General features: G+C 40.9%; 2 protein-coding genes across 3 annotated transcripts in view; one reads left to right on the top strand and one right to left on the bottom strand.

Moving 5' to 3' along the window:
- Capza1 (capping actin protein of muscle Z-line subunit alpha 1) overlaps positions 1–7,194 on the bottom strand; it is a 42,746-nt gene extending 35,552 nt beyond the window's left edge. Inside the window, exon 1 of the mRNA XM_057793215.1 lies at positions 7,056–7,194. Coding sequence (XP_057649198.1) covers positions 7,056–7,094 — 39 coding nt within the window. The 5' untranslated portion in view covers positions 7,095–7,194. The remainder of the gene's footprint in view (positions 1–7,055) is intronic.
- Positions 7,195–7,293: 99 nt separating this feature from the next.
- St7l (suppression of tumorigenicity 7 like) overlaps positions 7,294–19,392 on the top strand; it is a 60,373-nt gene continuing 48,274 nt past the window's right edge. For both annotated transcript variants that reach the window (XM_057793214.1, XM_057793213.1), the window contains exons 1-5: positions 7,294–8,017; positions 10,797–10,879; positions 13,575–13,740; positions 15,402–15,456; positions 17,210–17,325. In XM_057793214.1, the coding sequence (XP_057649197.1) occupies positions 7,804–8,017; positions 10,797–10,879; positions 13,575–13,740; positions 15,402–15,456; positions 17,210–17,325 (634 nt within the window). In that variant the 5' untranslated portion in view covers positions 7,294–7,803. The remainder of the gene's footprint in view (positions 8,018–10,796; positions 10,880–13,574; positions 13,741–15,401; positions 15,457–17,209; positions 17,326–19,392) is intronic.

Here is a 19,392-nt window from a genome sequence, read left to right on the forward strand (position 1 = left end):
TGTTCAATCTCCAGCACCGAAAAGTAGAAAAATGGAGGGATGAATAGAAAGGTGAAGTTGCAGAGCTTTGACGAAGATGAAACAGTCAAACATAAGGAATAGCTCTGCAACCTGGAACTCCATTTGGCTTGAACTATACAAGTGTGTGTGTGTTGTTTTATTTGAAAGAGGGTCTCACTATGTAGCCATTGGGGCCAACTGGTTTGGTCTTGAACTTTCAAAGATCTCCCTGCCTCTGCCTCAAAAGTGCTGGGATTAAAGGCATACCTGGCCTACATACAATCCTTTTGTATCAATGTACTTGACAACCTAAGGCCCTCAACCAGAATTTACTAGGTACACACACACATATCCCTCTTCTAACAGCCCACCTAGCAACCTGTTGGCCAACTAGGATTTCCACTCATTCCAAATAAGTTTCTTCTCCCCTAGACAAATCAGCAAAAACTCCTCTTTCAGAACATCTCGGGAAGGGAAGACATGAAGCTGACTGATATCCAACCTAATTAGTTTTGGATGCACGTTTCCAATAAGGTAAACTGTGACTTCTAAGTGAACTTTTGGGGAAAATCTACCACCTTATGACTATGAATAATTGGGGATGTGAATAAAATCAAATCAAACATATCATGGGATGGGACAAACACACTGATGTGCAAAGACTAATATAACCCAACATTGTCAATCAAAAAAGGGAACCAATTAGATCCATCCTCTAGTACCCAAACTCCTTCCTACTTTAGAAACCATAAAAGCAGCCCTAGGGCCCCTGAGTATTCTCACTCATGTGGCAGCTCTAAGATTGACCGTATTTCTTTCTGATTTGTGTGATGGCTTCATTCTTCAATTACATTTTCTTCCATTGCAAATCTTCATGTGTTTATTTTAATTCCTGGAAAATAAGATGCCAAGAACCTGGAAACACCAGGTGCAGACACTGACCACATGCAGTAGGTAACGAAAGGAGAAAAGGCATAGTACATGGATATTGAAATCTAGTTAAAAAAAATACCCAAAAGCCGGGCGATGGTGGTGCACGCCTTTAATCCCAGCACTCGGGAGGCAGAGGCAGGCGGATCTCTGTGAGTTCGAGGCCAGCCTGGTCTACAAGAGCTAGTTCCAGGACAGGCTCCAAAACCACAGAGAAACCCTGTCTCGAAAAACCAAAAAAAAAAAAAAAAAAACAAACAAACAAAAAAAAAAAACCAAGTAGTCTTTTGTCTTTGCTATTATGACTAATTTCCTCTATCTACAGTTTTTAATTTCACGATCCATATAAGGACTTTATTTATTTTTGGCTAGGAGATGTAAGAAATTTGTACATGGGACATAGGAAAGCACAAATAATGCTTACTTGTATGAACTCTTTTCTTTCTTTCTTTTTTAACCTCTAAAGGAGAGGACTAATAGTCAACAAAGGAAATACTTCTCTCAGGGTCTCCGCAAGGCTCCTTGCAGGTACACCTACATAGCCACAGTGGCATCTACAAGGTGTTGCAGCTTTACAGAGATCTACTAGGAAAATGTTGCCCGGCTGTGTATAGAGAGGGGGTGTGAACGTTCCCAGCAGTGGCATGGCAGAGCACCGTAATGGCAGCAAATGCTCAGACATAACGACACACAAAAAGGCACTCAAACCATAGAGACATTTTTGGAGGTGACATTGGAGACTGTCAGAAATACTTAGGGAAAAGTGTACTTCATAAGAGGAAAGGGAGAAATTAACGAAGCTGGATTCTTCATACAATCAAGACTATAACTGCACTGTGTTCTTGGTGCTGTGCTAAGCACTAGATAAAAAGGCACGATTCCAGTTACCAAGGAACTAACTCTGCCATTATCAGAGCAAACAAAGGAATGCAGACAATCTAAGAACCTCTGGAACACTTTAATGTTTCAATTTTTTCAAGAGAACTTTCTTTATTAGACTGAGAAAGCTCAGGAAACCTTGTTGGAGAACTCTGACCTAATTCTCCCCAGTTTAGAAGGAAACATGCGCACCAACAGTCTCCTAACACTTGGAATCACTCTGTTCCGCCATACCACAATACTTTATTTATAGTTCCTTAAGTGGTCCCCTCTGGGTTTTCACTCACACTTCATGGAAAACAGTGTAGTACAAAAGGGATGGCCAAGACACAGACAAACGCGGGGTCTACATTTTATGACTAATTATACTACCCCATTTAGCACCAAGGCTGGCTCCAATAAAAGAGTTAAATGTTCTAGAAGAAATCATAATACACCTATAGTCACATGAATTATAGCTGTTTAGGTTTTGTTTTCTGGTTCAGGATTTTGTAATGAACTATAAGATTACTACTAACAGCAGAGCTAAGGGGAAAGAAGGATGAAAGTGATAAAATGAATGTTAACTGATGAGTTCTCAGAGACTCCTGGCAAATAAGGCTCAGAGCTTACTTCATCCTACAAAGATTTAGCTCATCCTGAAAAGTATATAATTGAGGATATCCAGCTTAAAAGTAGATTTTCCTGAGCTCTAACAAAGCTCTTAAATCCTAGTTTCTATTTACAAGATTTAAAAACTGTTGCTATTATTAAAGTAGGGGGTGTGTGTGCATGTGTCAAAGCCTATGAGTGGATGTCAGGGGACAACTCTGTGAGGTCATTTCTTTCCCTTCACCTTTACATGTGTTCCGGATACTGAACTTAGGTTGCCAAGTTTGCCCAACAAGCACCTTTACCCACTGAGCCATCTCTCACTGGCCCTCTTTATGCTTTTTTACATCTCTACTAAACAGTTGATAAAACTGTTTCTAGAGGAGAGGAGGAGGAAGCAGCAGCAGATAGTTGGGCACAATGGTTTATGCTTTTAATCCCAGCATTCTGGAGGCTGAGACAGTTCAAGGCCAGCCTTGGTCACATATCCAATTCCAGGCTAGCATGAGCTACATACTAATATCTTGCTTTAAAAGCAAAACAAAGCAAATGGACAAAAAGCTTTAAAAAACAAATGCCTTAAACCAGATGTGATGCGCAATAATCTTGGGCCTGTAATCCCAGCACCCCAGAAAGCTGAAAGAGGAGTACCCAGAGAATGTGAGGACAACCTGAGCTACAGAATGAGACTATTTCAAAACCCAAACATCCAATGGAACAAACAAAAACCAAACAAATTCTTACAAAGGACACCAAAGTCTAGATTAAAAGCACACAGATGCCCTTCTGAGTATTTTTAAGGTGTATGCACATATTTTACTCATTAGGAAGACACACTAATCAAATTCTCTTCATTGTTGGTGGGCTGGGCAGAGGAAGAACATTAAAAAAAAAAAACCAACAAACCAATGCTGAATCATGAATAAAGAAAACAGATAAGGCAGAGAACTCAAAAAAGTCATTCACGGCACACCTCAAACTTCCTAATTGGGGCATCTGGTCTTGGTAAGCTTTTAAAACTAAGCTAACTGAAGAGCAAAAGCACTTAGACTAGTCTCCAGATACTCAACGGCAGCAAGACTAGCGCATTTCTCTGCCCATTACTGCACCTCTCACTTCCTGCTTTCTTTAGGCAGCTCATTCTGACCATTTCAGGTAACAACGCAGAAGTGAAAAAACCAACTTCCTCTTTAAAAGTGATAAGAGTTTTGGCAGCTGGTTGAAAAGTGATTTTACTTGCTTTTTAAAGAAAATCAGAGACCCCAAAATGCCAAAGTTATGGAAAGCTTTACTGCTTTCAGAAAACATAACGAAAATAAAAGTATTTCTTTTGACACCACAACAGACATAGTTAAAACAAAAAGAACAACAAAACACTACCCATTCCAAATGAAAGGCACTTGAAGTCTTCAACAAGAAAGAAGAAAATGGAAATCCTAGATTTTCTTAGAGAAGGGATTGGTCCTAGGGGCCGGGCAAGTGCTCGACCACTGACCTCTATATTCAGCCCATCTCCCATTCCTTTTTCTTTTTTTCACTTCATTTTTGAGACAGTCTCATCAAGTTTTCAAAGTTGTACTTCAACTTGCTTTGTAGCCTGAACAGACCTTAAATTATTCTATCCTCTTGCCTCAGCTTCTGAAGCAGTTGGGTTAGAGGTCTAAGCCACCAGGCCAGGAACGATTAAGAATATCTTTTATATTGATTTTAAAATTAGTCTGTACCGCTGTATATGGCGGTTCATGACTCTAAGCTTAACACTGAGGATACCAAGACAGAGGTAAGTTTAAAGCCTGGGCCGTAAGTGAGTTCCAGATTAGTGTGGGCTACAGAATCTGGACTGTTTCAAGAAAAAAAAAAAAATCTAAGTAAACAAACTGAAAATTAATGCAAAAATTTCTGCAAGGGTACTTGCTTATGAATTCCAAGGCATTCAAATCAGTAAATATCTTGGAAAAAAAAATCTTTTCTCAAAATGCACCCCCCCTTTTTTGTGAAAGGGTCTCATTCATATAGGCTGGTCTTAAACTCCCTGTTACCAAGGATAAACCTGTATTCCTAATCCTCTTTGTCTTTACCTCCCAAGAGCTGGGATTGTTACAGACAGACACCATCGGATCCAGCCTTTCTCCCTACCTTTTCTCAAGTTTTGAATTCAGATAAAATCAATCTGAAGGTTATAAGAAGCAGACCAAGGTAAGAAGCCCAGACCAGGAAGTCTTCCAAAGCCCTTTCTTTCTGCCATAGATTTCAAGAGGGATGACTGTGTCTGTCTGGGGAAAGGAATCTAATAGAACTCAACTCTTAAGGGGCTCTGTACTGTAGTCCTAGAACTCACAGGTAGACGAAGCTGGCCTTGAACTTGCCTTCCTCTGCCTCCTGAGTGCTGAGATTAAAGGTGTGCACCACCATGCCTGGCTCAAACCATAAGAATTTTTACTGTATCATTACGCTTGATTATCTACACCAATAAATGTAGTTAATTAGAAAAAAAAAAGAACTCTATTAAACCCAGCATTGTGGGGGTTTGGCTAAAATCCCAGCACATGGAAGGCAGAAGCCAGAAGACAAATTGGAGCCCACTCCAGTCTACACAGCAAGTTTCAGACCATCTAGGGTTACATAGCAAGACTCTGTCCTAAAAATACAAAACAAAAAACAAGTTCTTTACTACAACAGGAATAAAACTCATGGTTACTTCTGGGGTGGATTTACTAGTTAGTAAATATATTTGAAACTATATTTTTGAAACTATGACTTGCTTTTTCTATCATTATTCAAATAAACACCAAATCTACATGTGGTGCATATGCCTATAAGAGCAACAGAGCACTACTTAAGAGGTGGAGGTAAGCGGCGACGGGTGGGGGTCATCCTTCGCTATATAGTGAGCTGGAGGCTCACATAAGCCACACAAGACCCAGCCTTAAGAAACACAATAAAATTTCACTCTAGCTTGATGTTGTGTGAACCCGAAGTCCTCGCCTTAGAATAAACATTTGTTATAGTTTTCATTCGACTATTAATTGAGATATGTCTTTCTGTTTCCTAAGTCTTAAACATTTATGATGCTCAATCTCCAAATAAGATTTGTTATTTGTGGGTTTTTATTTTTTGTGATGCTGATGCTGAAGTTCAAACACAGGACACTGCATGTGTTATGTGCTCTACTAACAAACTGCCACCCTCAAACCTGTGAAGAGGTTTGTAAAGGTGCTATGCACCTTTTTCAGCATTTAAAAATACATACAGAGATATATGTCAAATTATTCTTTACGGAATATGTTCCCCTCAACAATCGCCAATGTTTTCACTACTATAAGAACCCGGGCAGATTTTATAGAACACTTTGTAACAGTCGTTGCAGGAAACAGAAGACAGATTCTTGTCCCATAAGGAGTTATCTTTTGAGACCATCTAACTTCTACCAACCCTGAAGTGCTGTGCTTACTGAAGAGCCAGACACTTCTTTCTTTTTCCGACAAGCTGTTTAGTAAACGTATGCTGTTGTCAGAAAAAGTTATTCCATGTGACTTATAAGGCATCCTTGTATTTAAGCCACCTCTAAAGACCTGAGTACACAAACTGCATTCTGGCAAACCTAGCCACCAGACACCACACACAGTAGGTCATCCAAAAGGCTGGGTATTGGGCCGGGCGGTGCACGCCTTTGATCCCAGCACTCGGGAGGCAGAGGCAGGGGGATCTCTGTGAGTTCGAGGCCAGCCTGGTCTGCAAGAGCTAGTTCCAGGAAAGGCTCCAAAGCTACAGAAAAACCCTGTCTTGTAACACCAAAAAAGGGCTGGGTATTTCGCTTAACCTGAACATGTTAATGTAAGGTTTATTTACTACCAAACTTTTCTGGAGTTGAAAAAAAGTCGATTGGCTATTCCTCACTATTTAAGAGGAAGCCAAAAACTACTCTGAAAACAATTATAGTTAAGATTAAAAGAGAAGGGATGGAGTCACCTTGGGGACGTACGTGCACACAAGACATCAGCAGCAGGCACAGAGGTGCTGGTCAAACTCTTAAGCAAATGTCCTGAGCTTTACAGATTTATTTTTATCGAATTAATTCAATCGTCACTAGCCGAGAAAAGACCAGGGTGTGTAGTTAGGTGGATAGACAACACCAGAGAACCTCTCCCTGTCAAGGAGTCCTGACAGCAAAATCACTTCCTGAGGAAGGAGGAGCAAAAGGGAAGTTAAGGAGGCTACTCTGATCAGGAAGTGACTCGTCCCAAACTAACCCCAATCATACCTATAAATGGGGGGATGGGGTGAGCCCCAACAGCCAAAGGCGGCAAAATAACTGCTGTATGACACGTCCCAACATCACCTTCTCTTCCTCTCTTAGGATTACAAGAAGGGTGTACAGATAAAAGTCAATCAGCTGAAGTTGTCTTCTCTTTTTAGAGGAAGGCTGTGATCGGTCCGGAATGAAAAGAAGAGTTGAGGAATGGGGAACTGGGGCCACCGTGAGGCAAAGGAAAGCCCCTTGAAGGAAGAAAGCGTCCCGGGTGCAGAGGGAGTATGCCAACACCGGGAAACGACTTTCTTTTTCCTGCGGATACCGCCAGGCTTTCCATTGCTGCCAGCTCGGACCCCTGGGCCCCGTCGGGGGAGGAGGTAAAAGAGAGAGGCGGACCCCTTACCTTCTCCTCATCCGACACCCGAACCTCGAAGTCGGCCATCTTGGCTGCTCTGGCCCAGCCCGGCGACCGGCGCGAGGCAGGCCGGGAAGGAAGCTGAGTGGTGGAATCACCAAGGGGGCCGTCGGAAGGACCCGCCCGGAAGCTCCGGCCAAGAGGGCGCCATGTCAGTTCCGCGCGGGCGTGACAGCCCGGAGTGGGAACGCTCTGGGAAGCCGGCGTTGCCCTCAAAGCCTTGGAGTCTGAACTTCTTTCTCACTGAGTTTCAGTCCTTTGCCCATTCATCCTGGAAGCTCGGTGGCGTGTCTCGACTGACCTTGGCGCCTGGGCTCCCTCTGGTCAAGTAGCAATGGCTACACCTCTGAGTTTTCCGGGTCCCGATGGTCTCCGAGGCCTCCGAGTCCAGCGCGCTAAGAGCTGCTCGGCTCTAGGAAACACCAGTACTTTTTCAGCCCCGCAGCGGGGCGAAAGGTGACCCTCAACCTCGTATGGAACCCAAAGCACATCCCTCCCGCGCCACATTGAGTCCGCTTCCTGCAGAATCAGTGCCGCCATCGGCTCCGCCCTCCTAGAGGACTAGGCAGCCCCTCAGTCTGAGGACGCGCTCCGTCTCCTTCCAGATCTCGATCCCGTTCCCCAGGAGTCAGCCTTGACAGAGGCCGGCTTCCAGTCCGCCACTATCCCAGGATTCCCAACTCCGGTTTCCTGCCCTTCTCCCCTCCCAGGTCCCGGCGCCTGCCGGAGCCGCAAGATGGCGGACGGGGAATGCTTCGCGGAAGCCGCGCGGGCTGTGGGGTGTCCCCATGCACCTGCTCCCGGCTTGGGCCTGGGCCCGCCGCTGGGCTGGAAAGAGCGGCTGAAGGCCGGACTGGCGAACTCGGGCTCCACGCTGTGGTTCCTGGCGGGGCTGGGGCTGCTTTACGCTTTGAGGGTCCCCCTGAGGCTGTGTGACAACGTGACAGCGGGTGAGAGGCCCCAAACCTCCTGGACGGTCGGGGACTAGCACCAAAGATCTGAGATTCTCGGGGAGTCATGGAGGGCTTTGGAGAAGGAATCGGTGTTGCATGCTCCAGTGGGTTATTATTATTTCCTTTCGGGCCACACCAACCGGGCAGCTGATTGTCAAACCTGCCCTGCAGTTTGCCGGCCCCTCCCTAGAGTTCTGAAGGCTCGCCCTCTCTATTACCGCTGGAAAAGCTACCTGACAAGCTGCAAGCTTCAGGTAGTAAGCCAGAAGAGAGCGTTCCCAGACACGGACACACAGTTTATATACGTTCTTAGCATTTGCAGGGCCCCTTTAAAATCGTGCCTTTGAGTCTCCAGCTGCCAAACTTAGAGAACGAACCCACACCCAGAAAATCAACACATCTGTAATGCAAGATAGAAAGTACTACGATTTTAATGGACCATACTTTTATTGTAAGAGGGTTCTGTTAAGAAACGTTTTTCGTGATATTTTTTAGCCTTCAGACTTTATCATGAATAATAAAATAGTACAGGAAAGGGAGAGGGAAGAAGCGCAAACAGTGGGTTTGTTTAGTATGTTCTTTCAGCATTTGTACAATGTTTGGTATGTAGCCTGGGCTAAAGGTAAAGACTCGTAAGCAGTGTTGATCATGCAGATTCTGCAGATGCTATTCCTTAGCCATAAGCAAGATAAGAGCATGGGGTCTTGGGCCTTTTGTGGTGTTACTGCAGTATTTCTGCAGCCTCGGAAGAAGATCAAGTATTTCTGTTAGATGGTGACTCTTATTAATTTTTCTGTCCTGTGAGAAGGCACTGGTTTCCCTTTTCTACTCCATGAGATGACATGAAACACTGTGGGATAATGTCTTGAAATGCTTTGAACATTTTAGAGGATATCTAATTTGTCTGTAATAGGTGGATGAAGTGCTTAATGGTAGTTTGTGTGCTCATTAAATGCTATTCATTGAGTTTGTTGTTTATTTTCCTACTTAGGATTATTATTGTTGTTGCTTTGAGGCAGGATGTAGCCAGACTGGCCTTGAACTCCTGGTCCTTTGAGCACCACTATAAAAGTGGTGGAATTAGAAGTTTATATTACCTAGCCTGGCTTTTCTTTTTCTTTTCTTTCTTTTTCTTTTTCTTTTTTTTCTTTTTTGACAGAGTTTCTCTTTGTAACAGTCCTGGCTGTCCTGGAACTCATCATGTAGACTAGGCTGGCCTGGAACTCACTGAGATCTGCTTGCCTCTGCCTCCCAAGCGCCAGGATTAAAGGCGTGCACCACAACTGGCTGGTCCATTCTGGCCTGGCTTTAAAGAAAATTATTTTATACATTGTCAATCTGTATAGTCCAGGAAATCCTCAAGCTGGAGATCTTCCTGCCTCAGCTTCCGGAATGCTAAAATTTCAGACTTGAACTCCCAAACCTGCTAACTTTGGTTTCATTGTCTATGTTTTTAAATACATTTACCATTTAGTTGAACATTGATTATTACAGATTTTTTTTGTTTCTTGTAAAATTCAAAATTGGGGCTAGAGGTGTAGCTTACTTGGTAGAGTGCTTCCCTAGCGTGCAGGAAGCTCTGCATTTAATTCCCAGCACCCCTAAACCAGGAATGCTGATGCGTGCCTGTGATCCTAGCACTTAAAGGGAGGTAAATACAGGATTATTAGTCATTCAAGGCTGTTCTCAGCTACTAATGAATTTGAGAATGGTCTGGGTTATATTAGACCACTTTTTAAATGTATGCTTAACTTTTTATCCTTATATATTTACTATAGATCTAGTGTAAATTTTTGTGACTTGTTTTTAGATTTTTAGAAAAGCAGGCTAAGTTAATCTAATTTTTGACTTTTGATTTTCTTTTTTGTTGTTGTTTAGCTTTGTTTTTCAAGACAGGGTTTCTCTGTGTTACCCTAACTGCCCTGCAGCTCACTCTGTATCCCAGACTGACTTTGAACTCACAAAGATCCGGGATTAAAGGAGTGTACCCCAGCTGACTTTTTTTCTTTTTTTGACTGCAGAGACTGATTTTAGGGTTTACATGCTAAGCCTCATTTTGATTTACTTTCTTATTTAACTAAACAGCAGTGTGTAATCCCACTTTTATATACATGCGGAGATTCCTTATTTGTTTGTTTTTGTTTCTCGAGACAGGGTTTATCTGTGTAGCTTTGAAGTCTATCCTGGGACTCGCTTTGTAGACCTCTGGCCTTGAACTCACAGAGATCTGCAGTCTCTGTCTCCTGAGTGCTGGGATTAAAGGCTTGTGCCACAATGGGGATTTAAAATCACTTTTAAAAAATGTGTGCCATTTGTTTTTCTAACTTTTTCAAATGAATTTCACTTTAGATATTAATATGGACAGTTATTGACTTAGGCTGGTCAGCTTAGAAATTTTGAGCTTTGCGGTAGTGGAAAAACTGGATGCATATAGTAGAAATTTTGAATTTTTGCCTTTTCCCATCCTAGCAACATAATCTCTGATGCTGGGCAGCGGCAGGAAGCCTCTGTTCCCACTCACCATTCATACAATGTGGAGAGTAAACAACCAATGCTGTCCAAGGTATTATGTTGCTATGCTATGGCATTTGGAAGATTAGAGATATAACCTACATTTTTTACTTGCAGTATTTTCAATTTATTGACTTATTTGGACATAGCCTTATCAAAGTCAGGATTCTGTGCTGCTCACCTCCCTCCATCTAAAGATGCTTGCATAACTATAATGCACTTTAAATTGTACTTTGTAAAAACTCTGCTGTTTCTCTTTTAACAGTGACAGGGTTTTTAAGTTCCTTGACACCCAAGTTCTATGTGGCACTTACAGGGACATCTTCTTTGATATCTGGACTAATATTTGTAAGTAGATTTCATTTTCTTCATTTCTGTTTTGATCCTCACTTAAAGTTTGTTTATGTTTTTACAAATTTATAAGTGTTTGTCAGGATTTCCAAAATGTGTTTGATATTTGGAAAAAGTTGCCTAGAGAAACAAGTTTGGGAGGTACCACATTGCCCTTTCTTCTTTTATGAGTGTGGTAGTATTAATTATATATTAGATTTCTTTTTGAGACAAGGTCTAATTATGCAGCCTAAGCTGGTCTGGAACCCAAGGTGGGTCTCCTGCCTCTGTCTCCTGAGGGCTGAGATTACAGGGGTGAGTTACCATGCCCAACTTCATTCATTGTGTATTAAAAATTTGTATACAGGGACGGCAGATGACTTAACAGGTAAAGGTGCTTGCTGCCAAGTCTGTCTGACATCCTGAGTTGTCCTTTGATCTCCACTCATGTGTGTTTGTATGCTTACACACACATACACATACACACACACACAAATGTAATTTTAAAAAGGCCTGTATAGTATAATGGGGGAGAGGGTTGGTCAAGATGGACTAGAAGTTTAATGATCAAATGTTAATGATTGTTATTAATTCAAAATGAATGAGGGTATGGAGAGATGGCTTAGTCAGTAAAATGCTTGCCATGTGAACATGAAAATCTGGGTTCAGATTCCCATCACTCACATAAAAAGTTGGGAATGCTTGCATACCTGTTATCCATCTCTGGGTGGTAGAGACTAGCAATCCTTGGGGCTTTTTGGCCAGCTATACTAACCAAAAGTGTGAGCTCTGGATTTAGTGAGAGACCTTATCTTAGACAGTAGGGTAGAGAGTGATTGAAGAGGCACCTGACCTCCACACACATGCACAAATATGTAAATATCCATCTTTCATACTGGAATTAGTGAAATGAGTTATTCTACAACTACTGTTATCAACTATTATACTGATATTTTGATTTTTCAAATGATTTCAAGAGAATCTGAGTGTCAGAATTTGTTTCCTTTAGAAATAGGATCACATTTAACCTAGTTAACTTGAACTCATTCTGTAGTCCAGAGTGGCCCTTGACCTCCTGGTCCTCTTCCTTTTGCTGTACAAGTATACACCATTATGTCCATTTTTGCAATGCTGGAGCTGGAATTTAGGGCCTGTATGTACTAGACAAGAAAGCACTTTACGACCGAACTATGCTCCAGCCCCTGAATATGCAGGTTTTATATAAAATCTTGCAATATTTTGATTTTTACCGCATTGGGCAGATTATAACTTTAAAAATGTTTATTCATTGTTATGTGTATGACTGTTTTGCCTGCTTGTATGATTGTGCACCATGTATGTGTAGCGCCTATATAGTGTAGGGTGTTGGATTCTCTAGGACCAGAGCCACAGATGGTTATAAGCCACCATGAAGGTGATGGGAATTGAACCCTGGTCCTCTGGAAGGGCAGTTGATGCCCTTAACAGGTGAAGCATCTCTCCAGCCCCTGGAGAGATATGACATATCTGGAATTTAACCTTCACTTTTCTAAGCCCCAGCTGCCTCTCTGTAGATAGGAAAATAATAGTACTCATTTCACAAGACTATAGGAGCTAAATGAGGTAACACACGTGAATATTTGTAATGTGGAATTGGCTCAGGGAGCACTTACTGTTATCTGAGAAATTGCACAGTAAGGGATGCCATTTGACTTTAACTCATTTTTTGCTCCAGTAAGATATTGCTTTTAATTTAAAAAATATTGTAAAATATTTTGTTTATTAACATCTCTAAGGTCTAGGGTTTCTTAATGTATGCTTTGGGAAAGTTCTGCCACAGATAAAAGTATTAAATATTTATTATGCTATTTTTCTGTTCTTTTTTCTCATCTGTAGGTGGTGCTCTACAGCTTTAGTAAAAATCAGTATTTCTTTGATCTTTTTTTAAATCTTTGAGATAAGGTCTCGAAACAGAGTTTGTATTTATAAATGATAAGCCACAGAAATAAAATAAAGTAAATATCCTGATTTGTAAATAGTTCACCCCGAGGAAGAACTTGTCTCAACCCATAATAGTAGTATTGCTAAATATTAGACCAATACTTTTTGGGTCAGAAAGCACTTTCTTACGATTCTTGTTAGTTAATTTCCTAGATGAGGAAACTGAGGCTCTGAGATGTTAGAGATTAATTGATTTGTTTAATATGCAGTTAATAAATAGTGGACTTGGTGTGCAACTTGGATATTTAATCCTAGCTTAATACTAATTGCTTTAAAGTGGTTTTTAATTATGCTGCAGATAAAATCAAATGACAGCAACACATGAAGAGTTACATTGTAGATTAGATACTCTTTTTTCTTTACTGAAACTTTCCATTGTCTGTTCTCTACTGGTCTGGTATTTATGGTCCTCCTGCCTCTGTCTTCTAAGAGTTGGGATTAAAGACATGTACTATCACACCTGATTCACTATTATTATTCTTTAATGTCTTTTAACAATGCCTTTTAACTGCCTAAGCTTGTCTGAGCATCCTGGTAAATCCATAAGAAAGATATTTTACTTTTATGTGGCATATATGCTTAGGGAATCTTGGGTTTGGGTTTTTTCTTCTGCTTGCTCCCTCACCCACTCAAGGAGAGATTGTGCATTTAAAGTCTGAATTGAATGGGAACATATCTTTAGTTTCTATTTATGAATTGCATTTTAAGTGAAAGCTGTTTCTCTTGGTTGTAGATATTTGAATGGTGGTACTTCCATAAGCATGGCACATCTTTTATTGAGCAAGTGTCTATAAGCCACTTACGACCACTGATAGGAGGAACAGAGAGTAGCATTTCAGAGCCAGGTTCTCCTGCCAGCAACAGAGAAAGTGAAACCATGAGACACCACCATGTATCAGGTAATTTCCCTTTTGGTGTTTTCAGAGCTGTGTAATCAAGCTTAAGTTCACTTACAGAGGATCAGTCTCAAAACAACAGAAGGTATTAGTTTGTGTGCTTATGTCCCTTTCACATGTAATGATGTTAGCAGATAGGGCTTGGGAGGTGATCACATCATGAAGGTAGAACTCTCATGGATAGAATTAGTGTCCTAAGGAAAGAGACCACAGAGAGCTATTGACTCCTATCACTTTATGAGTTCATAACAAGAGTGCCATTCACAAACCAGAAAGTGAATATTTACCAGGCACTAAATCTTCCAACACCTTGAGCATGGGTTTGCTAGCCTCCAAAACTATAAGGAATTAAATTAATGTTGTTGTTATGATACTCAGTTTGTGGTATTTTGTCATAGTAATCCAAGTAGATAAAACACAGAGACAAACTTGTCTTTTCCTGTTAATGTAGGTAAGCCATTCTGGTATAGAGAGTAGTTATCATCAGACTCTCAGACCCCTTCTCTTGTAGCCTGTCATCTCCAGAAGTGCCTAGCATGCACAAAGCCATGGTTCAATTCCCAGCTCCACCAAACAGAAAGTGTCAAACCCTCATAATTCTAGCATGTAAGACATTGAGGCAGAAGGTCAGGAGTTGAAAACTTTCTTAGCTAAGTTTTAAGGAACTCTGTGCTACATACAGGAGGGTAAAGGTAAAATGACATCATTTTTTAGATTTACTTATCTTGTTTTATGTGTATGAGTGTTTTGCCTGCTTATATGTCTATGTATCACGTGTGTACCTGGTGCCCAAGGAGATGATAAGAAGTCATTAGATCCCCTGGAAATGGAATTATGAATGGTTGTCAGTCACCACATGGGTTTTTGGGAACCAAACTAGGGGTCTCTGAAAAAGCAACAAGTGCCAAGTCATCTTTCCAGCATTATTTTTGAGACAGGGTCTCATGATGTACCTGGAGCTCATCATTTTGCTACCAAGCCCCCAGGATCTGCCTGTCTTCACTTTGCTAACATAGGATTCCAGAAGTGCACTACCTTATCTGACTTTTATTGGGCCCTAGGGATCCACTCGGGTCCTCATGCTTGTGCAGCAAACACTTACACACTGAGCCATCTCTCCAAAGTATAGCTCTGTGCTTCCTCAGCTTGGACGTTCTGTGTGGAAGACACACACACAAAAAAAAAAAAAAAAAAAAGCCCCTTGGAGGTTTTTAATGTTAGTTCAAATGTCAGTGCCTTTGTAAAATCTTCTGTGATTGACCACTTTTTTTTGGTCTTGGATTAAAACATCTCTGCTATAGTACATGTCACATAGTTCAGATGGTTGTTTATATGACTAATTCTCATGCTGTGCAAGTCAGTTCCACAAGCTGTGATAGGATCTAGGAATGCAAGAGTGGATGAAGTTTAGTAGATCCTATTTTAGAGAGGAAGCTGAAAAGCAGCTGGTAATCACATACAGTAAGGGTTGTAGCTGAATTATGAACAAAATGTCATTGAAACAGAAATACAGCAATAACTAGATTTGATACTGTGCTTCCCGAGAGCAAGGGTGACTTGTACCTCTTTCATGTTTGTGCTGTATGTGCCTGGCACTGTATTAATGTTGGTTGGTGAAAGTTTACCTGCATTTGATCAAACTAAGTTTTACTCTTGTTTTTCAGAATGCAAGGTCTGGAGAAACCCTTTAAACCTCTTTAGAGGAGCAGAATATAGGAGGTAAGACATTTTGCTTTTCAGGGTAAATATGGTGTTGGTCTTAGAGTAAAAGTGCTGTGGGATACTTATCTTTCTAAATATTCTACAGCCTCTTCTAATTGGAAATACTGACAATATTAAAGTGAGTGATTTGCTCAAGAGTAGGTATTATCCTGACTGTTTACTTTTTTTTTTTTTTTTTTTTTGGTTTTTCGAGACAGGGTTTCTCTGTAGCTTTCGAGCCTGTCCTGGAACTAGCTCTTGTAGCCCAGGCTGGCCTCGAATTCACAAGGATTCGCCTGCCTCTGTCTCCCGAGTGCTGTTTACTTTTTTTTTTATAAAAGGAAGTAACAGCTCTTTAAATTTTATTCTTCGGCATTTTCATACGTGTATATGATATATTCTGGTCACACCCATCCCTTCATTTTCTCTTAGCCTCTTCCCACTCCACCACTTCTCAGTTCCTCTTCCACATGTTTTTCTTTTGTGACCCACTGGATTTAACCACTGGAGCATAAGGAAGTCACCAGTGGCTATCACGGAAGACAATGGCTTCCGCTCCTTCTAGGGCCATTGATCACCAAGCTCCCGGGACAGGAAAGACCCAGGAGCCCCTCTCCCATCAATGACTGAATGTTTACTGGCTCAGTCTTGTGCAGACAGCTGTAGTTGTGAATTCATGAGTGTCATGGCCTCGTCACACCCTAAGACAGCATTTCCTAGTCCCCTCCCCATCGCTCAGATGCCGCTTGTTTTTCTGCTCTCTTCTATGATAGAGGAAAACTAGGAAACAATCTTCCTCAAGGTTGTTTGACCAAGCAATTGGTATTGACCCAGCAATACCACTTTTGGATATATATCCAAAGGATGCTCAATCGTGCCACAAGGACATGTGCTCAACTTTGTTCATAACAGCTTTGTTTGTCATAGCCAGAACCTGGAAACAACCTAAATGCCCCTCTACCAAAGAGTGGATAAGAAAAATGTGGTACATTTACACAATGGAGTACTACACAGCAGAAAAAAATGACATCTTGAATTTTGCAGGAAAATGGATGAAGCTAGAAAACATTATTTTGAGTGAGGTAACCCAGACACAGAAAGATAATTATCACATGTACTCACTCATAAGTGGTTTTTAAACATACAGCAAAGAAAACCAGCCTGCAAATCACAATTCCAGAGAACTTAGACAACAATGAGGACACTAAGAGAGACTTACATAGAACTAATCTACATGGGAGGTAGAAAAAGGCAAGATCTCCTGAGTAAATTGGGAGCATGGGGACCTTGGGAGAGAGTTGAAGGGGAGGGGAGATGCAGGGAGGGGAGCAGAGAAAAATGTAGAGCTCAATAAAAATCAATTAAAAAAATAAAAAAACAAGGTCTCCTGTAGCCTTGTTATATAGTATCCATTTCATGTAAATCTTTATGAGGAATTCCTTACTCTTGGAAACATATATGGTTAGTATCTAGTTTTTAGAACATTTTACTGAATAATGTATTGGTTTGTTTTGTTTTTGAGACAGGTTCCATTCTGTAACTGAGGCTATCTTGCTGTGCGGCTCAAACTTAGAGGCATGAGCCACCAAGCCAGGATGAGCAATTTATTTTTTTTAATGTTTTATTATTGAACCATAGAGTAGTACTTTTTTTTTAACCTCTTACTGATATAATAAGTTTTAAAAACACCCTGAAATAGAACTTATAGTCACTTATTTTTTGGAACTTAAGTGTCTGTTGTAGCAACTGAAACATCTTGTGTTCGCTACAGATACACTTGGGTGACGGGTAAAGAGCCACTTACTTACTATGACATGAACTTGTCTGCCCAGGATCACCAGACCTTCTTCACCTGTGAAACAGACTTTTTACGTCCTTCAGACACAGGTATGTATTGTATCTGTTCATGCTATAAACAGTCACTATGAAAATTATTTCATGTGTTTTCTAAAACTATTTATTATAATAACAGTTACTTGACTTGGGGTTATTTACATTTTAAATAGAAAATTCAGATTAAATTAAAGTGAATTATGATTATAAACTAAGCTAATGTACTATTCCTATAAGAATTTTAAATGTTTTATGCTTTTTATTACTTAAAACACTTTCAAAGTCGGGTGGTAATGGTACATACATGTCTTTAGTCCCAGTGCTTGGGAGGCAGAGACAGGCGAATCTCTGTTTCAAGGCCAGCCTGGTCTACAGAGCTAGTTCCAGGACGTGCAGAGCTACACACAGAGAAACCCTATCTTGAAAAACGAAGAAAATCAATAAATAGATAGGTAGGTATGTAAGTAGATAGATAGATAGATAGATAGATAGATAGATAGATAGATAGATAGATAAATAGATAGATAAATAGATAGATAAACCAAAAATTTTTCAGATCAGATATAGGAGAAAATAATATATATTGCTTTGGTCGGGGAAACAGTTACCTGACAAGAGAGCAGGAACTAGTGAGATAGTCCGGTGGGTAAAGTGCTCACCGTGCAAGTCTCACAACAGGAGTTCGAATCTCTAGAACCTGTGCAAAGCTATACACAATACTACACATGCCTGTAATCCCTGTGCCTCTATGAGGAGATGAGAGACAAGGATAGGAGACTCCACAGACGTTCAAGAGCCACCTAAAACAGCTAGCTCCTATCACAAACAATGTGGAGGGTGAGGACAGCATCCGAGTTTATCCTCTGCCTCTGCACGTGCACTCATGCACACGCTCATGGAGAGAGAAAGAGAAGTTATGAACTTTGGGGAATGACATGTAGAAGAAACATAGGGCATATTTTTTTCTAGTCAAAGATGGAGATTCATGTAAAGTGGTAGTTTATAGAAATGTCCATGTTTTAGGGCCCTCTAAGCTTTTCCCTACAGAGCAGAGTATTATAAGGGCTGGGGATACAACTTAGTGGTAGGGGCTTTTCCTGTCATTTATGAAGCCCTGGGTCTGAGAGCACCAGGAAGTGGCTGAAGGAGTATATAACCTAAAGATAGGGCCATTTTCCCGTTGTCTGCTTTGAATACTTTTGCTTTATCTGTGTGATGACTCACCAGTCACATTCTTTAAGACACCTTCTCTGGAAGCTTCTACACTATATATATGTTATATATTTTTGATGCAATTTTGAGTGAATGGATGGATGGCATTGTTATTACACATATAAGTAATTTCATTAATAATAATTAATACATGGACAACATGTGTACTAATTTGATAATCCCAGTCACTCTATGAGATAAGAACTATTGCCAGCCCCCACCCCCCCTTTTAAAAAGAAGGAGCTGGCCGGGCGGTGGTGGCACACGCCTTTAATCCCAGCACTTGGGAGGCAGAGGCAGGTGGATCTCTGTAAGTTCGAGACCAGCCTGGTCTACAGAGCTAGTTCCAGGACAGGCTCCAAAGCTACAGAGAAACCCTGTCTCGAAAAACCAAAATAAATAAATAAATAAATAAAAAGAAGGAGCTAAGCTGAGTATGGTAGTTTATGCTGTAATCCTAGCACTCTGGAGGCTTAAGCAGGAAGATTGCCTGAAGTTCAAGACCAGCCTGGTCTATATAGTTCTAGGTCAGCCTGGGCTACATACATTGTGAGATTGTCTCAAACCCAAACAAACAAGCAAATATGTTTGATTGTCTCAAACCCAAGCAAACAAGACAAAGTATGTAAGTTGGACTAATTGCAAATGTAGAAAAAAATTGCTTTATGTATGAATGCTTACTGTTAATGGTCACAGCCAATGTATGTTTGTTAAGGGAAACTGCAGTAGATCATCAGCTGTGTTAGGAGCTGAGGTGTCTTCAGAAATCAAATGCCATCTTATTTCTCCTCTCACAAGCTGCTCAGACAGTTCTGATGGCTCTTTAGAGCATTCTCAGTTTGAACAGTTCCTCAAAGAAATGTGAAAATCTGTGTGCCTTTCCACACATTTGAACTTCAAATCATAAGG

The sequence above is a fragment of the Chionomys nivalis genome, chromosome 18 (genome assembly GCF_950005125.1).
Source record: "Chionomys nivalis chromosome 18, mChiNiv1.1, whole genome shotgun sequence".
Taxonomy (NCBI): Eukaryota; Metazoa; Chordata; class Mammalia; order Rodentia; family Cricetidae; genus Chionomys; species Chionomys nivalis.